This window comes from Centroberyx gerrardi, chromosome 18 (genome assembly GCF_048128805.1).
Source record: "Centroberyx gerrardi isolate f3 chromosome 18, fCenGer3.hap1.cur.20231027, whole genome shotgun sequence".
Classification (NCBI taxonomy): domain Eukaryota; kingdom Metazoa; phylum Chordata; class Actinopteri; order Beryciformes; family Berycidae; genus Centroberyx; species Centroberyx gerrardi.
The window spans coordinates 9,274,843-9,287,634 of record NC_136014.1 but is presented as its reverse complement, the minus strand read 5'-3'; the positions used below and the strand labels follow the sequence as shown (position 1 = coordinate 9,287,634).

At 41.1% G+C, this 12,792-nt stretch overlaps 1 protein-coding gene across 1 annotated transcript; it reads left to right on the top strand.

The window, feature by feature from the left end:
- The first annotated feature begins 2,026 nt into the window (after nt 1–2,026).
- On the top strand, nt 2,027–4,312 carry LOC139928503 (melanocortin-2 receptor accessory protein 2A-like). Its single transcript, XM_071921079.2, has 3 exons — nt 2,027–2,144; nt 2,828–2,927; nt 3,823–4,312. Exons 1-3 carry the CDS (start codon nt 2,027–2,029, stop codon nt 4,310–4,312), a joined length of 708 nt encoding a protein of 235 aa, XP_071777180.1.
- Nucleotides 4,313–12,792: the final 8,480 nt, after the last annotated feature.

The following is a 12,792-nucleotide window of genomic DNA, read 5'->3' as shown; positions in this document are numbered from 1 at the left end:
TGTTTTGGCTGATTATTGTCACTTCAATAGCATTTTGAAATGGTTATGACTAGCTGGCATGCTTTTCACTGAACTTGTTATTACATTTAAAACCTAAGGGGATGAAGCTAATTCATTTGTCTGACGGTGGGGACGGACATGGTGTTTGAATTCCAATGTCTGTAATTTCCTGTGGGCCCCGTCACGCCACAGTTTAGTGATCCACATCTGCTGACAATGCCTCTGATAAATTATCAGAATAATCAGGTCTGACTTATTTTACAAAGAATGAATCATTTCTTGAACAATGATGTTCATGATTTTTCCTGAGATGTGGTTCTATTTTCAGAATGCATTTTTGTAATTTCAGGATTTATACACTGCAAAAATGTCCATCTATGTGTCCACTTCCTCTAATTTTGAGTACTTGTCCTAAAACAAGTGAAAAATACAGCTGCAAGCAGCCCAAACACACAGATGCCAGAGATATAGTGCCAATTTGTCCTCACAGCAACATTATGGAGCACAATGTGATCTGATACACTTTGGAACCCCTCTAAACCCTGTGAATATGTATGTGTTTTGATTTGCTCATCTTCACCTTCATTTGTGTGTCTTGGCCAAATGGTATCATAATGCTATGGAACAGGCATATCATTGCAAGATTGGCCTGATGGTGGCAGTATGGAGCACAGCCACATGTGGTCTGACACTTTGGGGCGCATCCCAAACATTTATTTGACGTTTTGTTGCTCTAGCTTGAAAATGATGCGTCACTTACTGTTTTCACATCTTCACCACACAGCCTCGTTGTATGTCACAGTCACACATGGAACAGACATAATCTGAGAGGTCCAAATATGCAGTGTGCAAAATTTTATGGAGATTGAATCAATTTTGTAGGAGAAATAGCGACAAATATTTTTTTATATAAAATTCTAAATGGTGGAAAACGATCAAAGCAGAAATTAAACCAGAATGTGCAATTTATTCATGTTGAGTGAAGGAATCTGAGGAGGAAAATGATTCTAACCTAAATGGTTGACATTGGCATTGGCACTTGTTTCTAGAAAACTCCTGAAACAAGTGAAACAGCGTTGGAAACAAGTGCAATTAGCCCACCCCATTGGCCAAATATTTCACTTGTTTTAAAGAAAAAATAACGTTTCAAAACTAATATGAGACTAAATAACTTTTTAAGATGGATATTTTTAAGGATATTTTTTTTGCAGTGCATTCTTTTATAGCCTACTTAAATTATGAGGTTCATTCATTTCCCGCAGTCACCCCTCTATTACAAACTGCAAAAATATCCATAGTCTTGTAATGAGCCTTTTTTTTGTTCAAAACAAGTTAAAAAAAATCTACCAATGTAGTGAGAATTTCACGTTTCTAATACAAATCGATTTCTTTCAATAATTTTATTGAATTAAATGACATTATATTAATCCTAGTGGAGTGAGCCACTTTATTTTATTGTCAGAGAAATGTGGAGAAATGCATCGAAAATGAGATGAAATGAGAAACTCTATTGGAAACATGTGGCATGATCTCATCTCATTGGTAGATTTATTCATTTGGTTTAGAAAAACTCTTCTAACGCTCAATGACTGCTTCAGATTGGTATTTTTTGCAGTGCAATCTTGGTATCCCGGGTAGATGTCAGTGAGCCAACAGTGGAAGATGCTGGATAGTGGCGGTGATGCGCACTGAGCAGCTCGCCAGACGCTGCTGCTCGGCTGCAGGGTTTACATGAGGATGGATGGAGTTTTTGCGTAACGGTAAAGCGATGCATTTCCTCGCTCTTGGCACTTGGCACTCTGTTGAATTCCCGAAGAAGGATATAACGTCTCTGGGAGTTATTGGCGGAATTCCCACATTCATTATGCAATGTGGCTTTTCAACAACGCACCAGATTTCACATCCATAGAGAAGATCTGTAGATCTGTAGCCTGTGCTTTGTAAAGTTTTTGCTCAGTTGACAGTATCCAGTATTCTGTATTTATTTTTGCTTTTCCATTTACAAGGTACCTGAATGAAATCTGAGATGTCTGACTTCCACAACCAGAGCCAAGCCAGCACTCGTCGCAGTGACTACGTGTGGCAATATGAATATTACGACGACGAGGAGCCCGTGTCTTTTGAAGGTCTCAAAGCGCATAGATGTAAGATACACTTGTCCAAATTACTGTGCGACAGCTGCCCGGTGCTGTTGCCCTTCACTTTCTGCTCTCATTTAATTTTCTCTTTGCTTAAGAGCGTGCGCGTGTTTGTGACAGTTGTTCACCTTTGTGTGTGTGTGTGTGTGTGTGTGTGTGTGTGTGTGTGTGTGTGCATGTGCTGCAAGTGTCTGTGTGTGGCAATTAACAAACAGCGGTTGTTCACCTTTGTTATGCCGACCATTAATTAGGCTACTTTTGATTCTGCACCTGGCACATTTTCACTTCCTTGCATTGTCTTTATTGTGCCATGCTGCATGATGACATGTAGGCTTCAATAAGCAAATTATCTGACATACATACATTATTAAGCAGTAGGCCTTTACTGGTACCTCATTCTCAAATTGATATTGAGTGCTGTGTTTGAAGAGAGAGGAACAGAAAAATAGCTCCAAGCCATTAACAGGTACACAAAATTACAGCCTACATCATGTTCTGTAATCCAGTTTTAGAAATGCTCCCGTCTCAGTTTGAGCGTACGGTAATTGAGCGTTTTACTCTTAGTAGAGACAGAGAGGGGGCTTCTGAGAGAACACAGACAGGCAAAATGACAAGAGGGAAGTCACAAAGAGATGAACCTAACCATAAAGGCACTGCATTTATAACGAGGTCTTTCTCTGACATTCCAGACTCTATCGTGATCGGCTTCTGGGTCGGACTTGCTGTGTTTGTCATCTTCATGTTCTTTGTTCTCACGCTGCTGACGAAGACTGGGGCGCCACATCAAGAGTGAGTTCTTCCGTGATAGTACACAGCCCATGTTTTCCGTCTCCCTCACGCTACCCATCACATCTGACCCTGGGGAGAAAAGCTCTTTCAGAACCAAGGAGAGCTCCAGCCTCCAGCGTTGAATTTGATCCAACTCTCTCTGATGGCACTAGATCAACTACTTCTCTTCCTGTGCTATGAGCTGGGTCTGGGCGTTCAAAAGCATAGTGACAGGACTTCAATGAGTTCCGTCCCCCTGCTTTACAAAAGGAGCTACAGCCTTGGTGCTTTTGTTATGCTTGCGAGACATGAAGTTGATTAAGGCAGTGTGCGCCGCCACTTAAACGCTGATTTATCATGTTATGCCTCAGCATGCCAAGTTATTGCACCTTTGATGTGGAGCTGATATGTGAGCTTCATATGAGCAAAGGCACGCTGCCAGGTCAAGTGAAAATCAGTGGCGGAAATTGAAAAGAAATCACTCAAGTAAGGTCATAGTGAGTGGAGTGGACAGGTTAAGCGTAGGTGAGATAGGGAATTTATTGGATTGTATTTATCCCCTCCCTCTCTCTCTCTCTCTCTCTCTCTCTCTCAATTCAAGTTGGCTTTACTGGCATTACAAGTGAGAGTTATGTGTTGCCAAGGCATTCAGTCTCTCTCTCTCTCTCTCTCTCTCTCTCCATCTCTCTCTCTGATTAAGGTGTTTGATGGTTCTTTAGGGGCAGCTGTATTTTTTTCCAGACCAGACAGACAAATGATAGAAATGGAGAAAAAGAGGAAGACAACAACTAAAATTTCGCTCTCACTCTTCAAGGGTTTCAAGTGTTTAGCTATAGCTACCTTCTGGACTATTGTGATGATAGAAGCCCCTTATATTTTCAAAGTTCTCCATTGTCCTCTTTTCTTTTCTTGACAGAAACCCAGAACCTGCCGAGAAGCGCCATCGGCCCGGGAGCTGTCTGGTGGACGCTGGCAGCCCCCAGGACGAAAATGACAAAGCCTTCTCTCGCCCCTTGCTGGCCGAATCCCGCTCGTTTTTCCATTTCTACATCAGCGAGGAGGAGCAGGGCCAGGGAAGGTGCAAACCGGAAGACCGGAGAGTCGGGGACCACGCCGGGGCCCGAGGCCAGCGGGGCCGCAGCAGGCCTGGGGGTATCGGTTCCTCTGGGATGGAGGAGATGGAAGAGGAGGGGGAAGAAGCTGAGGGACGCCAGCCTCTCCGGGGACTAATGGAGGAGGATAAGTCGGACAGAGAGAGTGCCTTCCTGTCCCACTTCAACATCCCGAACTTTGTGAACTTGGAGCACAGTTCCACGCTGGGAGAGGATGATCTGCTGCTCTGTGAGCCGTCCGTCATGCTGGACCGCCAATCCCGCTCTCAGGATGCCCATCGTGATATCAACTAAGAAGACAAAAGACATGGACTTATGCTATTGTAGCAACACACAGGAACATTTTCTCCTTTGCTTTCTTTTGTTTCAAGGGGACTGTACCTGTTTGTGAAATGACGAAGGCCATATACCCACCTGCGACATACCTATCTTTTTGCCATAACATCTGCTTGGAGTCTTTTTTTCTACAAGCATACATTCAGAATAACAAAAAAGAAGATACAAAGGATGGCCCAGAATTTCTTATTGGGGACAATTCACAGTAACAAGCTACCATTTCGTCCCATTGCATCGGTGAAGATAAAATTGCCTCACAAATGGAACCTTTTACTTTGATATCTGAGCTCCGCTGAATTGGGTTCAGCTGTAGTTAGAAGTGATGTCTTCCCACACAGATATAAAAGTTGTATAAGAGGGCAGTGGAGTCACCAGGGAAGAGATGCTTAGTAGAATTTATTCTGCTATTACCACTGTCTTATTTTTCTTGTGTGAATCTGGACAACAAGACACAAACACCTTTTGGTCCACCAACAGGATATAAAACATGGCTATGCTTTGAGTTTTGGCAGAGCTTTGTTCCAAAGTGAAATAGTGACATGTAGTCATACTTTATGATCAGCAGCACACAAAATCAAACATACTGTGGTACTTTTTAAAGGATAGTAGGGAACCTGAGACCTTGGTTTGCAACGTGATTACACTTTTATAGACAGAATCCTCCTTATTTTAGAAATATTGAATGATGAACTTCAGGTAATGATTTTTTGTCGCTGTTGCCAAAATGGATCCAGCCTGTAGTGAACTTAAATGGATGTGGTGCAGCAGTATGTGCACACATTTGTTCTTAAAACTTTACAATGATTATCAAATGTGATTATATTCACAATTTCTTCTTTAGCCTGTGCCAGAGGTAATAACAATAAATGAGAACATCAGTTAATTAATGTCCACATCTTTTGTGTCTTCTCATATATATATATATTTTTTTTACCACAGTCTGTAATGATGTAAATATTCAAGTCATACTGACTTTATGTAATATTGCTTAAGTAAGGAACAGCGCTGCACTTCTGTCCTCTTGTTTATTCATGAATAATCTTTCACAGTCAAAACAAATTACAATTACATTTACTTTGAGCAATACCAGGTGATAATTATGCAAGGGAACATTACCAACTATTGTTGTCACCTGTCAGCAATTGCTCAAGCTATATTTGGTTAACAGGAGGATGTGCTGGGAATGCCAATGAGTCTATCAGCATGAACGCAACATTAATGAGCCCAAATCAGTCAGTCAGATTGTGACAAACAGCCCATTAATTCTCTTCTCGACGTGCCAAGGAAGGTCATTTTTCAAACACTAAATCCTCTGTCCTCGGCTGATATATCTAATGTTCTTTACAAGGCAGACAGTTGTGCCACAGCTGATCAAATGTGATTGGTCAGTTCCCCAGAACGGTGCACGAGGGAAGGCTTTCACAATTTAGTCAATGTTCTTTTTCCTTGTACCATGCGCACCAGGAAGGAAGTGTAATTATTTTAATGTTTCGTTATTTCTGTGTATTACCGCAGTCATATATAAGCAGTAATGTATTATTTTCTTATTTCTAATGTAATATGTAAGAAAGTATATCTGAAGGAGGAAATGTGCCGGGGAATGTGCTGAGAGGATCTAGATTATAGGACCGACATGGTATTGAATAACATGCCAACTTTTCTTTGTTTCTTTCTTTTTCTAATCAGTGCAGAACACACTGTATATCATGCACAGCACAAATGTGTCTGTATTGCTGCCTGTGTCACTGTGTAGGCTGAGTACAGTGGATACAAACCCTCTAAATCATCAGGCTGTTTTCAGTTTACCAGCACATTTGAGTAGGTGTTGCTCGGCTGTGCTGTTCAATCCCACTTCTGACACCGCTGAAGGATTCATTCAAAAACCAGGTTCTGGGGATTTGGAGCTCAGTCAGACTCAAAAGATTCAGGAAGCAATTAAGACAATTAAGAACTGTGGTGGCAGACAGCTGATCAATATTTGAGTTTACTCAACAGTGTGAATGTACTGGCGCCAGGTCATGGTTGATGCCTCTGACTCCGCCAGTACTGTCTTTTGTGTGTGTGTGTGTGTGTGTGTGTGTGTGTGTGTGTGTGTGTGTGTGTGTGTGTGTGTGGCCCACAAGCAAGTGCTGCTTGCCGACTGAGGCCTGTGACCATGAAGAGCATACAGGAGCAGTACTGCTTAAAGGATAGGCTTTAAAAATAATGTGACTAGTATGAAGTCTGCATATCCACAAGGCATCGATTTCCAGTAATTTATTCTTCTTCCTTTTACACTGCTTCTACACACCGACCACATGGGACCGGCGATAATCTCAGTTCTGAACGGCACAGCCCGAGAGGAAGACTGTTTACAAGTCATGGAGGATGGTTGCTGTGGTGATGTAGGAGTAAGTGGGTGGCACTGAGTGAGTGGGCAGCAATGAATCACATTCTTATTTATCATCTAAACGACACACAGTCAAAACTGTGTCCCCTGCAATCTCGAAGAAATGAAGCTGGGAGGCCATTCCCTGAAACACAAACTATAGAGAGGATTGGGTGGATAGCTCCATCTGCCTGACTCATTTGGCAAACCACGCACATGTGAAAACGTGTCGGCAATAAGAAACAGACTCATAGACTGAGGAAGCTGGGAAAAGATTACTTCTAGCTCTACATGTCATTTGATGTGGCCCCACACTGTTTTTCTCCATCCCACTGCTTAAGTACCCTGAAAACAATACATGCCGGTAAGACTCTCTAGATAAACTCATGGCTCCATGTTATGACTCAGAGGTTCAGCTCTGACCAAATGTTTTCCAACTGCTCTTTGACAAAATGTTTCCACTGTGGGGGGCTGCTGGTCCGCAAGGGTGTAATGAGCGTCAACAACCAGCGGGTGGGGCAATGGAGTGACACCAATGCTGTGTGCGCCAAAGTTCGCCTTTTGCTCCTGCTACTAAATGCCCCAAGGCAGTGTTCCAGGCAGTGTGGCAGTTGGTGGACGCTTCAACACATGAACAGAAATGGAAAGGTGTCAGAGAGAGGGAGAGGCATGGGGGGAGAGAGACAGAAAGACTGACATTCTGATGACGCTGTTAATAGCCTACTGTGGGATTTGGTGGGTGTTGGACAAAATCTTGTCAATCAAAGGGTAATTATGTTTTCTCCCCCAGAACAAAACAAGACACACAACATACTTCACTGCATTAATGTGCATGCTGCAAGGAAATGAGGAAGGACAGAGTATACAGAGCACCAACAAACGAAGCAATCAGCTGAACAATGGTGATTACAATATGCTTCCCTATTTCATGTATAGGCACTGATACAAAAATGTAATTCCTCTTCAATAGCTTCCACAAAAAACAGAATCTAATTTAAGGATCATTAACCTCTGATCCACCTATCATTACTTGCATTTGTGGTGCCATGTTGTCTCTGAGTCAGAGTGTACTGGATACTTCATCAGTGCAAGTGTATACAGTTAATATGGGGATATAGTCCATGACATTGGTTCAACGCTACGCAGTGACTCAGAAAACATGAGAGAAGTGGGACTGCTACTGCACTTAAGGCTCATGCTACAAGCAAACTACAATAACATTAACATTTGACACATTTGATAGTCTTCACACAACATGTGACTACCTCCCTGGGTGGATAAGAGTGCAAGAGTAAATAGATAAGAGGATACCGAGAGATTCTACCTCTCTGCCAACTCGTAGGTTTCAATACCACCTATGAGTCACTGCACCAACCTATACGTACATTCAAGGCTCGTCTCTCTCTCATCATCTCTCTTCAGCACTGACTGAACATTCAATGGCCTGAAGATTGAGGGAGGGATTGTTTGTGCCATCTATACGCCTACTGCAAAAAAAATGTCTATATAGCCAAAGAGAAGCAGATTTGTGACCAGGGATTCACAAAACCTTTTTTATGAAAAAAAAAAAAAAGGGGAGCAGTTATTCTTAACTATTTTTTTGTAACTTTAGTCAAGAAAGTTAAGAAAAAAGTTAAGAAAAGTTGATATTCATCAAAGTAGTTCTTAAGTATTTTCTTAACTTTCTTCTTATTTTTGCTTCCTAAGAAAAAAAAAACTACAAATAATGGGATTCTTGAAGGTAAAATTCTCAAATTTGTTCTTAATTTTTTTCTTAACTTTAGGATAGCCTTCCACTTGTCTTAAAATTGTTGCAGTGAAAGACATTAGGGCGTTAGCCATGGAGCAGGTAACAATGTCTGAGCCTTTTCCTATGCTTAAAGTTACTTATCTAAGTAAACCACAAATATAACCACCCTAAATAATTGTTTTAAATTGTTTTCTGGATGGAAGTATGATGGGATGCAGCTAGGTAGGAAAATCTTATGCTTGTTTACATTGTGGTTGCCCTATTTGAGAAGTTAATAAATGAGAAATCAAAGTTTGTGAGATGAGACTAACCTTAAAAAATATTGGGGAATTGCTCTTAAGTGCCTTCTGAAGAACTTCGTAAAATTTCTTCTTAGGTAACTTCTTATTCTTAAGAGCGCTTTTGTGAATCTGGCCCATAGACAAGCTAGGAAAATCTGTGTGGAGAAAGACAATGAGTCACGCATGCCCTCTAAACAACAAACCAGGCGTTTAAGCCTCCAGTGGAGCCGCTCAGTGGCCAACAATAGGAGACTGGTTAGTGGGCAGCTCCCTTGTATGCATGTCTGTCAGAAAAAGAGCATGTTTGCTGAGTAAAACTACTCCCTGGGTGAATCAAGGCTTAACAAATGTTATTCTATGTATATTCTACTGTTCATATGTTTCAAGAGACACACCAGAAACTGCTCAGTAAAGTGGAATGTGTGATTCATTGCACACAAATTTGCATTGTCAGTCCATCAAAACCCTCTCTGTTCCAGACCTAATCCTTACAGGCCGGTGTGCCTACAGTTCATATATTCACGTGTAACACCCATACTGTAAAGATAACACCAAACATGGATATGCCTGATATCAGTTTTATGATTCTGAAGAACGAAGACTGGTAACCATTTCAACCGCTTGTTTTCGTTTTTGTAACTCTGTAAACAAGAGGAAGAGAGGAGGGGCTGAGATACTTTTCTTGCAGACATCAAAGTAAAAGTCCTCCTCAGTTTCAAATACAAGAGCTGTTTGAAAGATTCAAGGCCTATTTTTTTCTGCTGAAAGACTAATTAATTGGAAACAGATAAAAACATTCTAACAGCCCTCTTCAATTCATCTGTCTGTGTGCAATGAATTCAGTTTAGTATTTTGGATTTACTTTGGGGTTTCTTTGAAAAAGCTGTTGAGAGAAGAGAAGAGCAGATCATGCGGCCAGGATTTTGTTCCATCAGAAGAGATATGGTTATCAAAGAACATTTGAAATTTTAGATCAAAAGACATTTTAATGAAAATATCCCTTTCTCTGTATTGCACCTTATGTAATGTAAATGTAATAGGTACATTTATGCATATGGTTTAGGAGTGCCCAGAGGTTAAAGCTTTCTGGGAATGGGTCTCTCAAAAATTGCCCCCTTTAACAGCAGCAGAATTGGACTGTTCACCACTTTTAATGTTATTAAATGATGATTCATCTCTGACACTTAACTCAGAGGTGGATGATGCTTTTAGGGCTCATTGCTGCTAAAAAGATGGTTGCTGTCAGATGCCTACTTTCTCATTCATTATCAACTCATCAGGTCATGGTGCCAGTCTCTAGTAGACTATGTATCTGTGGAACTTTCCACAGCAAGGATGAACCGAGCTAGTCAGAAGAACTCTGAGGCCTGGAAGGAAGCGTTGCATTTAGCCAAAAATATATGAACTTAAAGGGAGGAAAGGGGGAAAAAATATGTATGTACTTTTTCCCCTGAAATTGGCCTGACCCATGCAAATTCATTTACATCCATTCTTTATTCAAATTATATTCAGATTACGTTCAAGATCCATGCGGGGGAAGGGAAGAAGGTGATGCATTACAAAGGCGTGGGCTTTGATCAGGGGCAGGGGAGGGGGTTTAATAACAGTTATAATGAACTTAATTAATTAATTAATTAGGGGGTACTGGTGGGGGAGTTGAGAAGTAGTGGTAAGGGAAGAGAAGCACAATGCTATGGGAGACAGGTTGATAGGATAAGACAGGGTGGAGAGGAAGTCTTTGGGAATTGGGTGTTATGGTGTTAGAGGACTGCTGGGACGGGGACCTATGGTGCGGCAAGGGGAGCGAAGAGGGAGATGATAGGGAAGATGGAGGATAGTGAGCAGGGCCAGCAAATGGGTTTCACATTATATTTTATATATTATATTCTATTCATTTGTGTTTGTTTTGCTTTGAGGTGATCTATAATGTACCCTGCAATTTACTCTAATTGATTCTTGTCTTTTCTTTTTGCAAATACCTGATGTTGTTGTCAAGGTACCTGCATCCTTCACATGAAAAAAGAAAATATATATATATAATCATTTTTAAATGTACTATTTGACCTCACTGTGACGGTAGTAAATATTCTACTAAAATAAAATGACCTTGATCATTAATTCCCTGAGGTAACCCACCACTCAATGAACTGAGTATTGAGTGAGTAACAGATGAAAAAGTACAGAGTTTTCTAAGTGTACCTTGAAAGAGCTGTGGCATGCAGTAGATGTCTTGAATAAACTCATTCAAGGTGAAAGTTCCTCTCCTCACAGATGTTCAGTTCTTTTGCCAGTATCATCAGATACTGTCATACGCACACACACACACACGCACACACACACACACAGGGAAAGGGGAAATACAATAAATGTCAATTAATTCAGTGATAATGGTCATAACTTGAGGCCTTTTCATGTGGACAAGATGACCATGAGGGAATCTGTATCTGTACATCCATCTGCACCTGCGTCTGGACACATAAGGGAAAATACCTTTGATTACATAACGCTATGGGGAACCTATCGACTTTCCTTTACACTGGACTAAGATGTACTCAATCGTCATCTGTGCCATAACTGGGTAAAAGGTGAAGGATCCAGCAGCTACCAACCTAAACCTCATTAACAGCTGCTGCTAATTAATTCACACACTCACCTAATGCATGGCATGGACAGGGTTATGGCCGAAACTTTACATATCCAGCCCGGTCAGCTGGGTTTCATGAAGTAATAAGGCCATGACACATAGGCAACACTAAGGGTGTTTCTGCAAACTGTGATGAACTTCATTTTTCATAACACTCACACACAGATGATATATAGGCACTTGCACTGTACGTGGATGCACGCCATAGATATAGCCTTATACTGCCGCACGTACACACACACACACACACACACATACTGCATATATCCTAACTTTGCCAATTAGCTAGCTAACGTTAGCTTGATGGGTTAATGGCATCTAAAGTTAGCTAGCATGCTAACTAATTAGCCAACATAACCAGCTGGTATCAGTAACTGACACCGAGCAGCCAGAGGGCTGCAGACATACAAATGGCTCTTATTTGAAGTAGAACTCTTACTTTTGTCTGCAAAAATCTTTGAAACTTTCAAACAGCTCTTATATTTGAAACTGAAGAGGTCTTTTACTTTGATAGTTGCAAAAAAAAAAAGTACCTCAGCCCCTCCTCTCCACGCTCTGCTCCATGCTCAGTCTTGTTGACGAAGTTACAAAAAAACAACAAGCGGTTGAAGTGGTTGTGAGTCCTGCAGAATCCCAAATACCCATCTAACACGTGACTGACCACACCAAATGGGTTATCTGTTTTGCACAAATCTTCACGATTCTCACTCAAGCAACTTTTTTTTCAGTCACTCTTTTTTCAGTTCACTCTTTTACTTGAGTCATTTCCTCCTCTTACAGCAAACAAACTATGATGTGTTTGAACCTGTTTGAACAGATGAGGTCACCTAACGCAGCTGACCACGGCCAGTTTTGTGAGCATAAAAGTGTGTGAATTATCGTCATTATGTTTTGCTTCCCGTGTATTTTGTTATGAGTAAAAAAAGAATGAATGGTGAAAGGCAATGTGTAAATTTTTCATGGGGCGGAGAAAGAGACTGGTTTCAGCTTCTGTAGCACATTAATGATTCATGGGAGAGAGAGAGAGAGAGAGAGAGAGAGAGAGATAGACTTTATGTGTCAGAACGAATGTGATGTAGGCTATGTCAGTTGTGTGTTTAGTGTGCACAATGTGGGCGGTGTGTGTGTATGTGTGTGTGTGTACAATACATTAATTGAATTCACTAGAAATCATCCCAATTAGAGAATGCATAACAATGACTATTCTAATCACAGCTTTCACTGTGTTGATACTGACCTCTTTCCTTACACTTTCACCCCTATTATCTCCTCATGTACAGTTGACGCCCTATACAATCAATGCTAAACCAACAACAATACTGACTGAATCCTATCAAACTGTAGTCCGTGGACTAATGAGTGTCTATCTGGGGATCCTTAACCTAAAAACGTTTA

What these genes read in the sequence shown, in the direction of transcription:
- LOC139928503 (XM_071921079.2), top strand. Translation starts at nt 2,027, where the DNA reads ATGTCTGACTTCCACAACCAGAGCCAAGCCAGCACTCGTCGCAGTGAC. An exon ending in AGGTCTCAAAGCGCATAGAT is followed by an intron (nt 2,145 to 2,827) that starts GTAAGATACACT and finishes CTGACATTCCAG; the next exon opens with ACTCTATCGTGATCGGCTTC. An exon ending in ACTGGGGCGCCACATCAAGA is followed by an intron (nt 2,928 to 3,822) that starts GTGAGTTCTTCC and finishes TTTTCTTGACAG; the next exon opens with AAACCCAGAACCTGCCGAGA.